At 36.9% G+C, this 19,065-nt stretch overlaps 3 protein-coding genes and 1 long non-coding RNA gene across 4 annotated transcripts in view; 1 reads left to right on the top strand and 3 right to left on the bottom strand.

Moving 5' to 3' along the window:
• Nucleotides 1-19,065, bottom strand: part of THADA (Thyroid adenoma-associated protein homolog) — a 279,980-nt gene that overhangs the window by 69,436 nt on the left and 191,479 nt on the right. The window lies entirely within an intron of this gene.
• Nucleotides 1-19,065, bottom strand: part of LOC149486882 (uncharacterized) — a 108,335-nt gene that overhangs the window by 2,808 nt on the left and 86,462 nt on the right. Inside the window, exon 4 of the mRNA XM_089696971.1 lies at nucleotides 18-111. Coding sequence (XP_089553097.1) covers nucleotides 18-111 — 94 coding nt within the window. The remainder of the gene's footprint in view (nucleotides 1-17; nucleotides 112-19,065) is intronic.
• Nucleotides 1,233-7,314, bottom strand: Pits (Protein interacting with Ttk69 and Sin3A). Its single transcript, XM_089697033.1, has 4 exons — nucleotides 6,431-7,314; nucleotides 4,372-4,605; nucleotides 3,745-3,986; nucleotides 1,233-3,634 (listed from the first exon to the last, which is right to left on the bottom strand). The coding sequence occupies exons 1-4, from the start codon at nucleotides 7,095-7,097 to the stop codon at nucleotides 3,509-3,511; spliced, it is 1,269 nt and encodes a 422-aa protein (XP_089553159.1). The 5' UTR covers nucleotides 7,098-7,314; the 3' UTR covers nucleotides 1,233-3,508.
• On the top strand, nucleotides 13,008-14,705 carry LOC149486884 (uncharacterized). Its single transcript, XR_016315830.1, has 3 exons — nucleotides 13,008-13,565; nucleotides 13,692-13,753; nucleotides 13,828-14,705. It is a non-coding gene; the product is annotated as an uncharacterized LOC149486884 (long non-coding RNA).

The raw sequence follows: 19,065 nt of genomic DNA on the forward strand, positions 1-19,065 counted from the left end.
TTGTGGATATATCTTACCAAATATCGATCGACTGGGTAGCGCGGAGGGGCAGGTCTCATCTGTTGGTCAGGCAGAGGGGTTCCGGCATCCTCTCCGTTGTTCCGCTCCTTTCTGTTGACAAAAATTAATAATTTTAAAACAAATGCGATTTAAAAAATAATTTTACATTCTCTCGCAATAACATCAATAGTATAATTGATGATTTACGGAATATGTACCTATTTTTAATTTTGGTAGGAGTAATAAATTTATATGATTTTAATTTCTTTTCACTTTATAACTGTAACATTTGCGCAACAATCAAAATTTTTGACATTGCATAGGTATAATTCTGAAATTAGTATCCCTGTGTCTGTAGGTACTGGAAAATTTATTAATGCAGTTTTATTTAAATTTAAAACTAATAATCTTGCAGTAAGCGATTCTTTACACACTTCAAAATTAAAATTTCTTTTTTTGTAACCGTTAGACGCAAAAATAAACTAACAATCCGTTGTTTTGTAAATTTTAATATCCACGTGTAACTATTATTTCCATCGATTACATATGAATGTTTATGCTTTGTTATGAAATGTAATTTGGCATGCAATTCATTTATATTGGTCAAGCTCACACAAACTGATGGCCCATGTTGAAAAATTTATGGGTCATTTGAACCACCAGGTGACCTATCTAGAACGATATAAGAGCATAAAATAATAAGATTCAGCACTATGCCGTCACTTGTAAGCTGTCCACCTGAGTGCAGATGAGCATTCGAAAGAACAGGTAGAGATTTTTTCCCCTTGTCTCCATGATTTTTGTACGGCGTTGCGGAATAATGGATTAAAAGCAGTATTGAAATAGTATGACACAGATGCCGTACAAAAATGGTGATCCACAAAGTCGGAATTTATTTTTATTTTCCGACAATTGACATGGTTAATTTTGTACGGCATCTGGTGGTTCAAATGACCCATAAATTTTTCAACATGGGCCTGTAGTCTATGTGCGATTTGTACGAATTCATAACATTTATTCGTTCAGACATGAAACTACATACTTGTTTGTTTATTTATTTCTCCGTTTCATAGCATTCAGAAAAAAACATTTCTTTCGTTTACTTTCGTATATATTTTTCCCTTTTTATAGTAGTACCTATTAGGAAACACATTTCTTTCGTTTAATTTCGAAGTTTATAGTAGTTTTACTAAAAGGGGAAATTAAGGACAGGTGTAAATAAAAGGTCAATATTATAAAATCACATCAATTGTATTTCACCAACATTTACAATAACGTCTTAATCGAAGCATTTCACTTGCTTGCAGTAAGAAAGATATAACTCGATTATCGAGAACCTTATTACGAGCCTATCGATAGAGGCGGACTAAAACTTAAATACAGTCAATGTACGCATTCATGGATAGCTCAAATAATCCGTAATAAAGCGAGCGAAAACCAAAACGATAAAAATAATTTAGACAATTCATATATGCATACATTAAAAGTATAAAAGAAAAAGAAAAATTTGCACTCTTTGTGCTCAGACCCCGTCTATAATACGCTTCACGCACATTTGTCGCAATTATCATACAAACGTATTACTAAAAGTTAATTGCAACAAATATGCGTAAACCCCTTGAATATTTAATGTAAACAGACAGACCCCAAACATTGGGTAGTGTAAAAACGATACATCAATTTCGAATCTATCAGAAAACGTTATATATAAATTAACAGCATATTTGTTAGACAGTTATACAAACAGAAAAGCAATAAAACCCGCCATCTCGGCGTTTCAATAAATAAACGTATATAATTTCGATCTCACCATAAATACAGCAGTTATAGAAATATTCACGTCGAGTAAAACAAAATCGATTGCAAGTTATGTGATTTATAAATAACTACAAGACTCACAGTACTTAGTAATACTGACTGGATAGCCTTGAATAATCTAGCGGCTAGAACCCATTAAATCATTATTTACAAGTTTAATTATATACAAAGTACCGTAGATAATAATAATATATGTACACGAATCTAAAATAAATAATGGACATGTCAATTTAATTGAACGTGCTAAACAGTAAGATAAGGTCATGTCGCGTCTGACGGATATGACACTAGATAACCGCGCTGTTCCCTGTGCGCGGACTGTACGCCGGCACACTGATGACTGCCCTACATACACGACACCTAACGATGTAACCAACGCATTAATAAATCGACCAAACGATACTAAACATCAGAAACGAGAAGACGACTTGTACTTATACAAAGATAGAAAACGCTAAACCGATTTATTAATACGAGCTATCTGTCGAACAGATATCGAAACAATTCCCTTCCTACGAGGCCAAGCGAAACGAAAAAGCCAACCGGCCGCCATCTGATAGCCTTCGAAATTGACACACTAACTGTAATAACATTATGACATACAATGATAATAATATAATGATAATTACTTCACTTTATACAAATATAGCAGCGAGTTTTAGAGTTCCTATAACGGCCGCGCGTTCGCGGATCAGATTGACATTTCACAAAATGACTAGGCGCGCCCCGACGTGCGCACGTCTCGCTAATACTGCAGCCGACCAAACCACACTTAACCTTACAAAATAATCAACCCAACACTTAGTGCTCTGCGGAGCGAAACGAGTTTACAATCCAATTTCGATTTGACTTCCAATTCGAAAACAACGACTACTTATACGCGACTAACGAAACTTGAATCGTGTCCAGGCCGAATGTCGTCCAATACATTAACGGAACTCGAGCCACTCGGAAAAAATACGCTTCCAATACAAGAAAATAAGAAAATTATTTATGCGCCGTATGCAATTAATATAATATTTTAAGTATAAGTGCTAATATCTGTACAAAGAGCGATGCGCTTCCAATATTCGTAACTACATTTTTACAGTCAGTAATCAACTACATAAAATGTCATGATCATTATTATATAGTATAATACTCGTACAGTATATAAAATCACATAAATAAATGCCAAGTTCACTATGGTTCAGGACCTAAAGGTAACTAAGAAAATGGCATCCGAAGAGTTCTCGATAAAAAAATGCCAGACCTACTTCTGTCGACGAGAAGCACTTCAGATCAAAAAACTATTGTTAAATCGACTTTTTACAACGAGACAATAATCGTAAAATGATTCGAAAACGGATATGTACTATATTCAGAATATTGCATAACTCATAGATTAAAACACGAAAACATCCGATTTGTGAGATGGTTCTATGCTTGCGGATCCATTACGCTGAATACGGTCCATCGTCCTCCGGCCGCTGGGGTCGCGGAGAGCCATTCCGAGACACCGGTTGGTGCCAACTAACGTTACGTTATTTACAATGTATATACAAGTGTTCCGACGCGGCGGGCCCAGCCCCGGGCCGCGAGCAAAGTGCGCGATGCGCTTGTCGGCGCCAAGCGGCCGCCCGACACTCCTCCCCTGGTCAGTTCACAGTGAGAGGGACAAGAGATAAAGTCTACGCGGCGGCACGCTGCCCTAGGTCTCCCTCTCTTTCTTCGGTTTAAACTCCTCTCCTAGGATCGTGGCGATCTCGCCCTGCATGAATGCCCAGGGCACGGTCGAGTTCGCCAACGGGCATTTCTCGCCACTTGGACAGTAAACCTGTAAAGAAGGAAACGTAAATTAAATCACCAGTCATCGTTAAGATTATAAGATTAAGTAATTGAGCCATTTCCCATACAATTAAAAGCTTACTAAGAACATTAACTAACCTCAGATCCTTGCTGTCTCTTGATTGAATCCCGGGAGCACGGGAAGCAGAATTTGTGATGTGGTTGACTCGGGCACTGCACGAAGTGTGTGTCCTCCAGGCGTTCTTGGCACAGGGTGCATTTCAGCAGAGGAGCTGGCGCAGGGGCAGCCGCTTCGGTGCTTTCACCGGCCTCCGTGGAAGAAACTGACGTCGTTGATGACACGTGTCGCGAGCCCGACGACCGCCGCCCGCCGTTCGACCCTGTCGGACCGGATAACAACATTTAGCTACTGTCTGCAGATATTCATATAGGATATATCAAACTACAATCGATTGGAAAACAGCAGACTGTAGCAGAGGACATAGGCAGAAGCGGTCGTCGGGCGCCGCGCCGTGATGCGGCAGACGCGGCGATCGGACGCCCGCCCGAGTCCGACCAAATAAAACGGTTAACGCGTTTTAAATTTCTTTTGTTTACTTTCAAAAGGGACAGTTACGATAACCAAATCGATTCTGCTTTAACAACATTCCAGTTCGTGTATACTTTTGTAAATAAACTGACAGTAATAACTTTTAAAACATAACGGTATGTAAGAAGAGAAATATTAATATTCAAAAACTGTGTTGCTATTCAATATAAATTTACCTGAAGAATTGGGCGAGTGCTGGCTAGAGCGACTAGCTGATCGCTGTGGTGGCGGCTGTGGGGGTGATCCTCCAGCGGATCTCGGAGATCCGGGGGGTAATGTGTCGGTCACTGACATCAGAGCGGCCATTGGGGACGGCCCTGCTCCAGCCCCTGTCACTGGGGGAGATCCTGCTGTGCGACCCAAAGGAGATCCAGCCGAACCATTCGTTAGTGGAGCACTATTTCCATAACCTAAAATAGAAATAAATAAATTATCATCATTTATTAAACTGTCAAATCTGTATTTCAAAGTTACTGAGGCACTAGAAATAATCGAAAGTAATAAGTTCTAAATAATGTAATATAATTTATTGGTCATCATTCATTTTATTAACGATCCAATGTACTCCAATCTTTGAATAAGAAGAGGTAACCTGCGATGGAATGATTTACGAAATGTATCCTATAATCGTGCGCTAGAGACAATTAAAAGACAGTTTCTATTCTTTCGAGTTAACATATAATATTGGATGACACATCGTTTGCGGTGAAGCGACGATAGTAAACATTCACTCACACACGCAAACAATATCGTATAAATAGCATTGTGTGTTATTACAAGCTTACGTAGAACCCCTATGTGTCAGTGGCTGATCGCAACGTAGTGCTCTTTGCCGCCAATTTTTGTCAGCTGGTTAGAAATTAATAAAAAGTCTTTCGATTTCTTAGGGAATTGGCGAACTATTACTGATATTTATCTCTGTTTATGTTTGAAGTTACTGCAGAACAAAGCGAGTTCGAATTTGAAGACCAAACAAACGATAGACGAACAAAGAATCATTTTCAGTTGTTTTGTATACTTTTTTTGGTAGCTGTGTTTATACACCTTCTATGCTATTACGCTAAACCTCTTTAAACTGCTATTGTATCAAATAGTTATAAAGACCGTCTATCACAGATCATCCAAAAGGGTAAGTAATGATGGCTAGTGAGGCAAACGGTTGAGGCGCGGCCCATATGGCGCTGGTGACGTCACGGTGACCTTTTTGGCCGTGCGCTCGTGGCGAGCCGCGCTCCCTACACACACGCCAACGGAATGTGGTCGAGCAACTCTGCCAAGCGTAGGCAGGCGCTATATTTTTTCGCTCGGCGGCCTACCTACATACGTACGCGAGCGAAAATGTCGTCACGCGACGTTGCCGCTCCGTTCGTGTCGTGCTTGCATTCACGGCGCGGTCGCGTTTACATTACGTGGGTGTTTGTACGTACTTCTGTAGTGTGCGAGAGGCCACGAGTGCTCGCTTTCGAGAACGCCAACCGGTCGGACCAGTTTTTTATTTATGGAGCGAGTTAATGCACCTACCTAGATATGAATCCCTCGGTGAACACTTGCGCAAAAACACAGCGTTTTAACACGTACGCGGCCGAGTGTCGCTTTCGTTATCGCGAAATGCGTGACTATTTTCAGTTTTTATTTTAATTTTATTAACCTACATAATCGATGATAAACAAAGCTATTTTATGTGTTGCGTCACTCAATTGTTTGGTCTTGACGACGCGAATGGGCGGAATAATGAACGTGAACTTTGATTTGTTTTCAAGTATCCTATGATTAATGCTTTAATGAGTCTCTTTCCATTATTAATAAAATTAAAATTTATTTAACGATACATTTTTATGACATTTTATACTTTTAATGAAATTATTTATTTCAGAATATTTCTCTACTCTTTCCTTAGGTAGTTTATAAAATAAGACAAAAAATTAGGTCTGGAACGGAAGATTTTTAGAAAAAATATAAACTAGATTAAAATCATATTTGGGATATTTATTAAATAAACTAGCATTTTATTTCTTAAATCAGAGGACCAAAAAATAACATTCAGGTGGTTTTTTTTTCAATTCAAGCCAGGAATTGAGATTTTTTTTTATTCCTATCCTATTCCTAATCTTTCCCATTAATTTTGTATCCATCACGGTAAAATATTCGGACAAAAAGAGAATCATTTCTAGTGCCACGTAAAAGAAATAAATAAAATATTTTAAAATACAACAGAGGATCAAAAATAGGACTTACCGTTAGTTTTAAAAGCTGCATCAAATGATGGTGTACGCAGTGGGTGCTTTTCTTGTTTGAAAACACGATCAGGCGCAAAAGGAGCAGCCAGGGAAACTGCGGGCAAGGATTCGCCACGGGTTAGGGGTGGGCGGGAGTGCTCTTCCAAAAGCCTTTTTGCTGGTTCATGATGATTCTGGTGATCATCATCGTCCAGGGGCCTTTTGAGCGTGAGACCAGGAGCGAGGCGAGCACCACCGTGCGTCGGCAAGTGCGCCAGAGGCAGGTGGGCGAGTCGCCGGCTCTCATGTTCTTCCCGCCGACTTCCGTACTCCGCTAACAGCCCAGCGTTTGTAGCTGGTCGCGAATGATGCAGCGTAAATCCAGCTGTGGGAGCATGATGCGCCGGTGGAGCCGGCTGACCCCTCGCTGATGATTCTGCACCATTCTGATGCGCTTCCAAAGGTGCACGGTGAGCGCCTTTCGCATGTGTAGGTCCACGGCCTTCCTGGAAACCGTGAGCGCGCTTCAGCTGCCTCGCCGTATCGAGAACCACCTCTATCCTATCCGCACCCTCATAATTGACACATCCACGGCACACTGGCTCCGAAAATTCGTGCAGCATCGCCCATGGCATCCGGGGAAGATCGCACAAATAGCAGTGCTGTCTCTTCTGCATCACCGACATCTCGATGTCTGGTGTGTAACGTAATCGGCGATATTCGCTTAGAAAAATTGTCACTTGTTTATTTTTGTCGAATAAAACACTGTCACCATGGTACACGGGATCACTGGTATCACATGTAACGCAGTAGCGCGGCGGCGTTTAGAAGCACTCGCTGCGGTCGCGGGTTGACAAGAGACTGAGCTGGGTCGGCCAGAGGGGCAGAGGGGACCGGGCGGCGGCAGCCATTATCGAGCGGTGACGTCAGCGCGCGCACCGCGACGCGCCGAGGACGAGCCGTTAGCCCGACGCGGATGCGCTCCCCCGTACCCGCGCCGCCGCCCGCAGCGCTTATCGCGCGATAACGAACGCGGTACATCCACTGTACTCCAATAAACAGACTCCGTACAATATGTAATCGATACGAATTAACGAGCAACTTAATTACTTGTTTTTCAGTGAGCTAAAACAGGAAATTGAACTGCTTCGTAATTAAACATTGATAACGCACTAGAGTGTTAGTCTACTCTATATTAATCTTGAGGACATTACCATGCAATTAGTTCACAAAACTTTTAGAAGGACTATAATAATACACTATAGCCAATACAAAATAAGGAAACTTGATAGAAATACCATTTTAGTTAATCAGGAATATCAGTAAGCAATAACATTACAATGTATTTCATGTATGTATTTAAGAATAATATATATGTAGGTCTGAGATGCAAATTGACTGTATGAGAAACGGGCGTCCAGATATAATTTTATTGCTGCCCATAAAAATTTGCATGGGCGGAGATAGATTTCTCTTGACATACGTAGGTATGCATACAGTAACAGGTCCGAGTGTAATTTGGTCAGTAACATAACGTAACAGCGTAGAACGGAGTGAATCATTGCCTCGGCGGAGTGCCGTCGACTGGTCGCACAAACGACCCATAGATTCCTAACAGAACTCATATTATTCAACGAAAGTAAACAGCTGCCGCTCTAGAATAACAATTAACGCTAACACGTATAACCGACGTGCTCGATGCATTAAATTTCAATCTATTCTCACTTGGTTTCCTTTCGAACGGCTGCATTCTGAATTATTATTATTATCAAGTAACGCGGACGGATCCGGCTGGAGGACGGGAGCGGGGGAACGCAACCGGTACGGCGGCCATCTTGAGACGTGACGTCACGTGACGAGTCAGCCGAGGTGCGGCGCGGCAACGTCGCTCGCGCCGAACCACCATGTTTCCTCTCATTTCGTTGTATTTTAATAATAAATACAGGCTCATCTTTTTTTTTATGCGCTCGATCGTGGAAAACAGTTATGCGGGCAGGTAATGTTGAACGGATTGAAAGTCTTCGAGAATAATTTGGGAGTGAACGTTTGTAAAAAACAAAATTATTGTTTAATATGATTTGACACAGATTTATTGGAAATTAAAGCAAGTTTTATTATTATTAACCTACAATAAATGTTATCGCAAGATCACTTCAATTTTATGACACCAAATAAAGTAAGATTTTTATTGCACTATAAAATAGGTAATACCTAACTTAGAGATTAAAATATTATTCTAGTTAAAATGATTACGATTTATTTCTTGCCTGAATACACTAACTTACATTTTTGGTATAATAAATAGGTAGGTACCTAATCTATGTATGAATAATTTTATTTTATTTAGAAAACGATTAACTCCCTTTAAGTCTGATTCAGTATTAACAATTATCATTATCTATTTCATAAGGATTAAAATATAAAAAAGATTAACAGTTGCAAAGTTTCCAATAACTATTAACTACAACTTAATACTCTTACAAATAAATCATAAGAAAAAACTAAAAGACGTTTTAAAAGCGGATTATGTCGAATATTAAAAAATAGCCAATCCAGATTCGAAATCCGTAAAAACCATAGTTTTTTACCTGAATAAGCCGACAATAGTAAACAGTAACGTTAACAAAGACACTATGAACGGTAAATCTTATCTTCAAATCTTTATGGACTAAAACAACGGTTTTCAAACAAATCCGATTATTCTTTTGTCCATGATGAAGTAAAGGGAACACGAATTTAATTAGCTGATTGTGATTTGAGTGCAGGCCACTTCCAATGTAATAAAGTTTCAGGGAAATTGGATTAGCCCATTGTCTGCAGTAAATTGTAATGTAGAATTAAAAAAAACCGCTATAAAGTAGTAAATGCAATTGCTAGGAATAGTTAAATGGTTTAATTTTAATATGAATGATGATTATTCTGAAAATTTTCCCTGTAAATTCAAATTGCATAGATCTAAAAAAATTTATAATATACATCAGTCCAGATGTTACTTCTATTTGTTATTTGTAAATACATATTTCGTAATATGGAGCTTTACTTTTTCATTTTACGAAGGCTATATTATGTATCCTGTGTTTCATAAACAATTACTCGGAAAAACACAATGTTTACAAGGAACAGATAGTAAACGCCCAAATCATGCTGATTCATTTTACGCATTAAACGTCTACCTATAATTTAAAATTTACTTAGGAAATACTGCAAAAGTACTGAAATAAAGACAACATTCTCGTATACTATCCGCTCATTAAACTTCAAACGACATAGGTAATTGATTCTATTACAATGCAAATAACTATGTTATGTGCAAGAAAACTGAACGAGGTACATCATGCAATAATTTCTATACGTATAGCATGCATACTGCATGTCACACCAAAATACCGATTTCTGGCTAATTAAAAAATCCATCGCTGAGGGGGCATTGCGCATGCGTGGCGTTCGCTTGTTTTATATCACATTGCACGTGCTTACTTTGTTTATTTACATCTATGAGATTATAGCTGACATGAGATCCATCATGTACGCCCTTGGCTTCTTTATCGGTCGCTAATATTCATTATTCCTTTATAATTTCTATTATCAGTGACTGATAGCTATCTTATTATAGGTTAGAATAAAGAAGTTGTTTTTCAAGGCATGCGATTAATTGTACAATGCTGTTGTAAGTGCCTTGTTTAGGTCGACGTCATAATTGTCTTTTAAAATATGCGTCACTTAATGGTTTTTTAATTTCTGCTATACACTCCGTTCATAAGAATCGAAACGATTAGTAAAGTATTTTAAAAAATGTGAGGGCGAAGTATAAGTGGTGATGCAATAAAGATCGGTATATTTCCCACTATTGTGAATTGTAACGCTAATAAGTGTGACTATACTAACCTTCTATTAACCCAGATGTTACTGAAACAATTTTTGTTATCATATTAAGGTGAAATTTACATATTGTGTCCATATTGCAAAAAGTTTAACTGGAAAAATAGTATAAAAATTTTATCTATTGTGGAAATCTCGGAAAATGGTGTACTTTTAAAAGGACGGTAGTAATATGTACTACTATGATATTAAAATGACAACATACATTTCACATATATTTATGTAGCAATATGAAAGTTTTCAAAACATAATTTAGGATGCAAGGTTACATTACATTTAGGATAATAGAAATTGGTTTTCTTGTGACATTCTATACACCGAAGCTGCTTGTCTCTGTACCTAATGATGTGATCTTTTCCATCAAATCCAGAGGTTTCACGGAAACTCTATCACCTTTACGTTCCTCATTCTTATATGTTTCGAGCAGAGCAGTTCCAACACTTCTACGAATGTGGAGATAATCATAATGGCCCCCTTTTACTTATATAATATTTGCCAAGAATTATGTATTGCCATATCTAGTCCATGACAAGTCAAAGAAAAATACCACTTCATGCCTCTGATAGATGTCTTGTAAAAACCGATGCTCTGGTCGGATCTGTCCACCCCTCCCATTTTCTCGTACTTTTTTTACGACAACTATATTTTTCTTCTGTTGTTGTGAAAATCTCTTTACCGTAGACACAGGCTGAATCGTATCAGAGTTTGATGCAACAGTCACAACACTGTTACCATTCCATTTGCAAAATAAATTTGTTCTGCTCTGGTCGATTGATGCTTGACCTTGTGGTGTCTTTTACAAATCTCAAAGGCAGCAGGCAAAGGGCATTTCGCGACGCGATTTTCACGTACTGTGCCAGTAGCTTTTATTCCTCGTACTCGAAGTTCATCAATGAGATGAATGGACGTAAAAAAGTTGTCAAAAAATAAATGGAATGCAGCTTTGCCTTATATTTGTCGCAGTACATCGACGTACTGTAATACAACGCTTGCACCCAATCCCAGAGGCTTTTGGTATTTGTTTTGATTACCAACATCATTCGATTGTCCTTGGTATGGAATATGGATCACACCAAACTATGCAACCTAACCGTGTCGCTCCGACCCAAAATTCATACCCCCATCTTATCGGTTTCCATCTTATGAATTGCTTGCATGGATGGCCGCCATAGTAGGGCACCATGGCTTCGTCGATGCTGTGATGCTCTTCAAAGAGTGCATGCGCAAAAAAGTACTCTGTAGTAGTACATATTACTACTGGCCTTTTAAAAGAACGGCAATTAAAACTGCATAAATATCACAAATAAAATGTAATCTAATAGTAGGTAATATATATTTCTGATAAAACACGTTTCAAATTACGTGTATTTAAAATAAATCAAGTAATTTGTTGTAATTTATTGATAATACATTTAACTTGATTTATCAATGGAAAATAGCAAAAATTCTAAAATAATTTAAAAATATACCACTGTTATAAAACGACACAACACTTTAATTTTCCAATTCCTACAACCGTGAGGTACCAAATGAATATAAACATTTTTTTCAAAAATGCCCTCATTGTTAATAATAATTTTATTTATGGTGCGTCCTTTTAAAAGAACGATAGTAACAACTGGGTTAAATCTATCAGTAGGCATCCTCACATTCATTGCTAGTAGATATTAAACTACATTACCTACTGTTCTAAATTAATCAGAAGTGTATAGTATGCTATGTGTACTTTGCCTGTATAATTTCGGCCTCTATCTTATCAAGATATAAGTATTAAATTGGTACACCAGTACCAGTATCAGGCAAATTTTTCATTTCTATCACCAATATCTCATATTATAGACTTAATTGTACCAGCCAAATATTGTTACTGCTAGTCTGGTCTGCAGTTCTATTACATAAGCCACAATCCAAAATACGACTCCGATGTAAGAACAATCGAACATCATTTCACCATATGAAACAGACCTTCAATCCTGAACCCGCAGATTACTAAGTATTTAAGTAATTCGTAATCTAAACCATTTACCAAAAATTTGACATTCCATACCCATCATACAACAACCTTCACACGAACCCCGATCATGCTCAAGTATTACCGTAATACGTAATCACAATTCACCAGATTATAGTGGCCAAGAATTACCAAGTAATACGTGGTAATACGTAATCACAGAGAAGGTTCACGGCGCAACCGGCGCGGACATTGCCGTATTGATTTTCAGCTCACTATCACAATTCGGAGGACGCGCTATCGACCCTGGGTGACTGGTGTTCATTACTTTAATCTTTTTTATAGACTTGAATATATTTTCTATAGACGTAGACCTTGTCAATTTTGTCACGGATTATATTTTGCCATATATTAAAGATAATATCAATAGTCTATCTAATGCTTAGACTATCTTCTGCAGAAGAATATTTCTTTCTTCTCATATAAATATGAGGGTAGGTGATAACTTCATAGTTTGGTGCCTAACTGGTGGGAGTTTTATTAATAACTAGCGACCCGCCCCGGCTTCGCACGGGTGCAATGCTGATACTAAATACACTACAGAAAAACTGTGAACGTTGTATATAAAAACATAGCGGCCCGCTCCAACTTCGTAGTTCGTATAGATAGCCTGGCGGCCAGCCGGTACCGCCGCAAACGCTACGTCCCGCAATTTTTAAATCTGTAATATCTTCGAAAATATTCACTTAAGGTGATGAATTAATTTTTCTAACATTTACGGCCCTTTTCAAACCTTCGTAATTTTTATATTATTAAAGTTGTCGTGATGAAAATTCTTGACAAGAAAGTTCAATAGTAACACAATACGTCTACCGTTTTAGAAACATGATTCCATGATATTTTCTCGATAGAAAAAAAATACAAAGTTCTCATTGTTATTTTTTTTTAATCTCTGGCATCTTCAAAATAACAAACGTAAAGTTACGACTTTTTGGATATTAACTATAAAATATACAACCTATACGTCTACCGTGTTAGAATTTTGAAATATGCGATGGTTTTGAAATAAACAAGAAATACTTGAAATTAGCGCGCGACCAGGCAATATAGTGAGAGCCGCCCTGTACCTTCCTACCCCGATCGCTGCACGAGTCATTCCCGCTACGGCCGTCACACGGGGAACTTGTGTCGCTTGCGCAATCGTAAAAAAGGGTGACAACACGATAAGACAAAATGAGACAAATGGGGACAATAAAGAAAATAAGAAGAAGAAACATAAAGGTTGGAGGAAAAAGAATGCTTACAATTGGAACAAATTAATGAAGTAAGTTGGTTTTATTTTAAATTTGATGATAATTGTATTATAGACGATATTTGATATGTACCCCTGTTTTAAGTACATAACGAATGTGTAAGATTTTTTCATTTATAGCATAAATAATCTTTTCAGAAATCCGGAATCCAGAAGGAAAATAAACCCACTGATTGTTCACAATGTGAACCCACTCCTTCGTAAGTACCTTTATTCAGTCAAAAATGTATGTTATCAACGCTCTACTGGTTTTATCGCATGATTCCATTTTTAGCAAAAAGCAACAAAGTGCAAAGAAATAAAAAATCATGGTGAACTTAGTGGAAGTATGGTGGATGTAATATGGAACAGGAGCTCATTGGAGTAGTATTATATTTAAAAAAATACGAAAAAATTTCAAGAATTAAATTTCTTAGTAGGTGGTAGATAAGTATGTTGTATAAAGAATTTTATGTTGATATTTATTTCATTTATACTTACTACACCTGTGCGGGAAATTGCTTAGTACTAAAACAGGTTTATATTCATATTTACATAGTAATGTGAGTTTTCATTTCGAAAAATTTTGTGTAAGTATATTAAATTGAGTTCCTGGGTGATCTGGAAACACAATTGGGCCCGGAAGATGGCGCTGCAGTCACTCCTCCTAATCACATGAACCGATTTGGATGAATATTTGTGTGCACATTTCATTGTTGTGGGATGATTGGTTGATTCGTTTTCACTTTAGCTAATATTATGTATTTTTGTTGTAAACTTAATTTAATGTTTATAATACATTGTTTTTGGTATAAATAAGCCAGTGTTCGTCTCACATTGCTGTACCTGCCTACCTACCCTACCAGGGCCTAACTTTGTTCTGGCTATTTTATTTTGATTATTTGTAATGAATAATTACAATTATAATAGAGTGCAAAAAATAAATAACTACATGCGTCAATATATTTTGTGTTTTTTTTAAAACAATTTTTTTATTTAAAAAAATATCATTCCAACCGCGGCTTTGCCCGCGTGGAATTAGGTTATATCGTGAATCCTGTTTTTTCCCACATAAGTGTTCAGTTCGGATAAAAAGTATCCTATGTGTAAATCCAGGCAATTAGCTATATTTTATCAAAATTGGTAATGTAGTCTTGACGTGATTAAGTAACAACTAACAAAAAAATATACAAATTAACATCCAAAGTTTCGCATCAGTTTTACTGTATTAGTGATATCTTCCACTCTTGACTTTGACTGAGAAGAATTAGGGTTTATAACTTCTTTCAGAAATAGTACCTTTCATTTCTGGGCATGATGTAATATCTACGTCAGCATCAAATTCTATCTAAATCAATTCAGTAGTCCGCGTTATTGAGTACCATTTCATTTTTTCAGAGTAACAATATTTTTTGTTATTTTAAAGATTATTTATAACCTGTATTATTTTGTAATAAAGTTAACATTACGAAATAATAATAATTATTAATAATGTCTAAGTAGTTGTTAAAAAGAAGATTATTTGTTTATAAGCAAGAAAATAAAACCAATAAATCAACAATTAAATAAATACAGTATAACAATATTATAACTGTATGACGACTCCATGCATGTTTGTCCCGAGTCGGCCAGCGGCAGCGCGGCGAGTTTGCAAGAATGACTTCGCGCCTTCTTCGCGTTCGCGATAGCGAGCTATTAGACTCCGCCCGCCAAGCAGTGGATTTTTTTTTGTGTATCGTCTTAAATCATACGGTGTAAAGGGCCATATAGATCTATATTAAACGAACAATGTATTCAAGGTATTTAATTGGTTAAGGATTAATGCTGTATTGGTTAAAATCGCATCGAAAATTAGCCATTATTTTTCGTAAAAAGTAAATGACAAAAAAATGTTATTGTGGGTTATCCATAAGAGATAGACATATACCATCGCGGACTTTTCTATAGACCTTTTTAATGTGTATAATACTTAGTACATTATTTTGATAAAACTCGTAGGGTTCAGCCTGCGTTTATTGCAAACAGCGGAAAAAATGTATTTTTTTACGACATCACTTTAGAAACCTCAAAAATAACAGTACTTCTCCACTATTTAATGGATGTTATTATACATATAAACCTTCCTCTTGAATCACTCTATCTATTAAAAAAAACCGCATCAAAATCCGTTGCGTAGTTTCAAAGATTTAAGCGTACAAAGGGACATAGGGACATAAGGACATAGGGACATAGGGACAGGGAAATCGACTTTGTTTTATATTATGTAGTGATAGTGATACCTTTACATACCCACATCTAAATAAGGGTACGGAACGCTTCTGAATATCATAGTGTGGTGTAGATGTATAACATGAAAAAACAATATATGACTTTCACAGAACATAAGCTTCGAACATTTCAAGCTATTGTTATAAAAATTAAAAACATAGTGGATCTTTTTGTTGTACCCACATTTACGTTCATCATATTATAACAAGTGGCAAAAAGTAATATCTTTTAGTATTGTTCTAATATTCTGTGCTTTATGTGCCTAAGAATATTACTTATATCTCTCAAATGCTGCATAAATATAAAATTCAGTATACATTTTTTTTTAAATGTGTTTATTAGGATTTACATTTTTTGAAGTAAAACTTCTTTAGGCGCGACTAGGGAGTAACTCAGATTTTTTTTCTGACGGAAGTAACGCTGTGTAGTTTCCGCCATTTAAAAATAATAATTCTGATTGGTTGTAAGTATATGTCATATACTACACGCTTCTTGACTTATACGCCAGCTAGTGGCAAATATCATAATCAATTAGGATTATTTATTTTCAAATTTTCAAACGGATCAATTGTGAATAGCAAAGTGAATGAAAAATTCAACAGTTTTAAAAACATTATTTTAAATTGCAAAATTTTTTGAAAATCTCTAAATATACTTGTTTATTTATTACTTTTAAAATAAGTTAATTAAAAATAAATTTTCTGACAATTGCGACATTTTATAATATTCAATAACAAGGTTATATTGACATGTGCGTTTTACTTCAATCGCGCGTAAAGGTTACACGCACACACTTTTTTTTCCTACGTCAACTAATCGTGACAGTAAAGATTGTATATACCCACTAAATTCTGGTTTTAAGATAAAAAAACGATGAATTACGGTTAAGTGTTGAGTAATCGTATATTATATTACGCATAAGAAAACTTAAAGATTTTCAGCGGAGTCACTAATAACTAGTAGCTAGCTTGTCGTAGAGTCACTACAACTACGACGTTTTAAGGATTATAAAGGGATTTATTACTACTTTTTTCCCCTGGTATATTATGTTCATCATGATTGGTAAATTTTAAAGTGTGATAGTGTTGTGCTGAGATAAATTCCGAACGTATATCGGTGTCAAGCACATGCTAGATTTCTCAAGTGTCATAGATTATAGAAATAGATGTGAAATGTATCAACCAACAAACATAAAAAGCATTACTCCGCGAATAAGCTCCAGAAAAAGTTCCTTAAACTCAAACTCAAAGAATTATTTATAGAATTACACTTCTTATAGAAGCGCTTTTGAATGATAAAGAGAATGGTAAATACAATGTCAGATTTAATTATGTTCTGATCTACATTTTTCTTTTCTAAAGATAATTTCAATCCGAACAGCGATTTTGCTTTAAAGAGCAACATCTATCTTCAAAAACTTTCGCGTGAAGAATAGTGATGACTACAGTATGTAGATAAAGCCGAACAACCGAAGGCTTAGTAAAATATACCCTATGTGCAGAAATAAGATTTTTGCCACTTTTATTCCTTCGTCAATTTTCATGCTCTTCTGATAAGCTATTTTAACGCGAAAGATTAGTAAGCTGGAATCCATCTCCACATTTTCGTCCATCAATCCACAATCTAACCATCATGTTAGTGAACTTAGCAGATCATTTTTAGCAGATTAAAAAAAAATGTGAGTTCTTATCGCGTGCAGTTGAGTTCTACAGTTCCTGATACTTTTTAGAAATAGTTCTGGCGTTTTTACCTTAAAAAACGACATTTGAAAAAACCCGACCTGGACCCGGCTTAACGTGATGCTAAGACGTAATGCGTAATGCGTCGTAATGCTACGACGTGATGCTACGACGTGATGCTACGACGTGATGCTACGGCGTGATGCTACGCTGTGATGCTACGGCGTGATGCTACGGCGTAATGCTACGGCATGTGTTACGGCGTGATGCTACGCTGTGATGCTACGGTATGATGCTACGGTGTGATGCTACGGCATGATGCTACGGCGTGATGCTACGGCGTGATGCTACGGCATGATGCTACGGCGCAATACTACGGAGTAATGCTACGGCGTGATGCTACGGCATGATGCTACGGCGTGATGCTACGGCATGATGCTACGGCATGGTGCTACGGCATGGTGCTACGGCGTGATGAAATATGACATAAATAAATTTTCTAGTGTTTCAGTTTCATTTTACGCGAGTATTTCTAAAAAGTATCAGGAACTGTAGAACTCAACTGCACGCGATAAGAACTCACATTTTTTTTTTGATCTGCTAAAAATGATCTGCTACGGGAAGTTGGCAGATTATATTTTCAAATGTCGTTTTTTAAGGTAAAAACGCCAGAACTATTTCTAAAAAGTATCAGGGACTGTAGAACTCAACTGCACGCGATAAGAACTCACATTTTTTTTTGATCTGCTAAAAATGATCTGCTAAGTTCACTAACATCTAACCATCAAACTTCCTGTCTGCTATATAGCAAATATGTACCAACCAACCATCCTCACAAATTTAAACGTTATAAATTTCAAGTGGAGAATCATCGGAGTTAGTTGGCATCCACACTCCACATTTTCGCGTTTTATCCTACCAACTAGCTGCGCTGTTACTGCGCCGCGGTTTCACTCGCGTGGCTCAGTTCCTTGATAAATGGGCTATCCAACACCGAAAGAATTGTTCAAATCGAACCAGGAGTTCTTGCGTGATGATATATAGCCTTCCTAGATAAATAGGCAATCCAATAGCGAAAGAATTTTAAATCGGACCAGTAGTTCCTGAGATTAGCGCGTTCAAACAAACAAACAAACTCTTCAGCTTTATAATATTAGTATAGAAGTATAGATAAGCATAAGATCCGCATTTCCACATAGTGCAGCTATAGTCTATACCATACCGCACGTATACTCCATGCTGGATCGATCGTTGACCGGCCAGCGCGCATGCGCCCACTCCCTAACACGTGTCACTGTTTATTTACGTTCCCCGACGTTCGACGGGCTGTTACTGAACAAATTTTTCACGTTTTAAAACAATTTGTGGGCTGTGCGTTAATGCCACATTTGTAAATTTTTGTTGGTCATGAGATTTGCGCAAATAAATTTTTATTGTAGGCTTGATTATTTAAATTTGAAAAATCATTTTATGATTTTCATAGAACACAAAATTCGTCAATTCATAAACTTATAACTTTATGTCATTCAATTTAACAAGCATGACATTCAATGAATAGTCATTTTTTCAAAACTACCCCCTTTTTT

Source organism: Colias philodice, chromosome 7 (genome assembly GCF_061535455.1).
Source record: "Colias philodice isolate Cphi_HAF_F1 chromosome 7, ilColPhil1 Martin Lab GWU primary, whole genome shotgun sequence".
NCBI classification, from domain to species: Eukaryota; Metazoa; Arthropoda; class Insecta; order Lepidoptera; family Pieridae; genus Colias; species Colias philodice.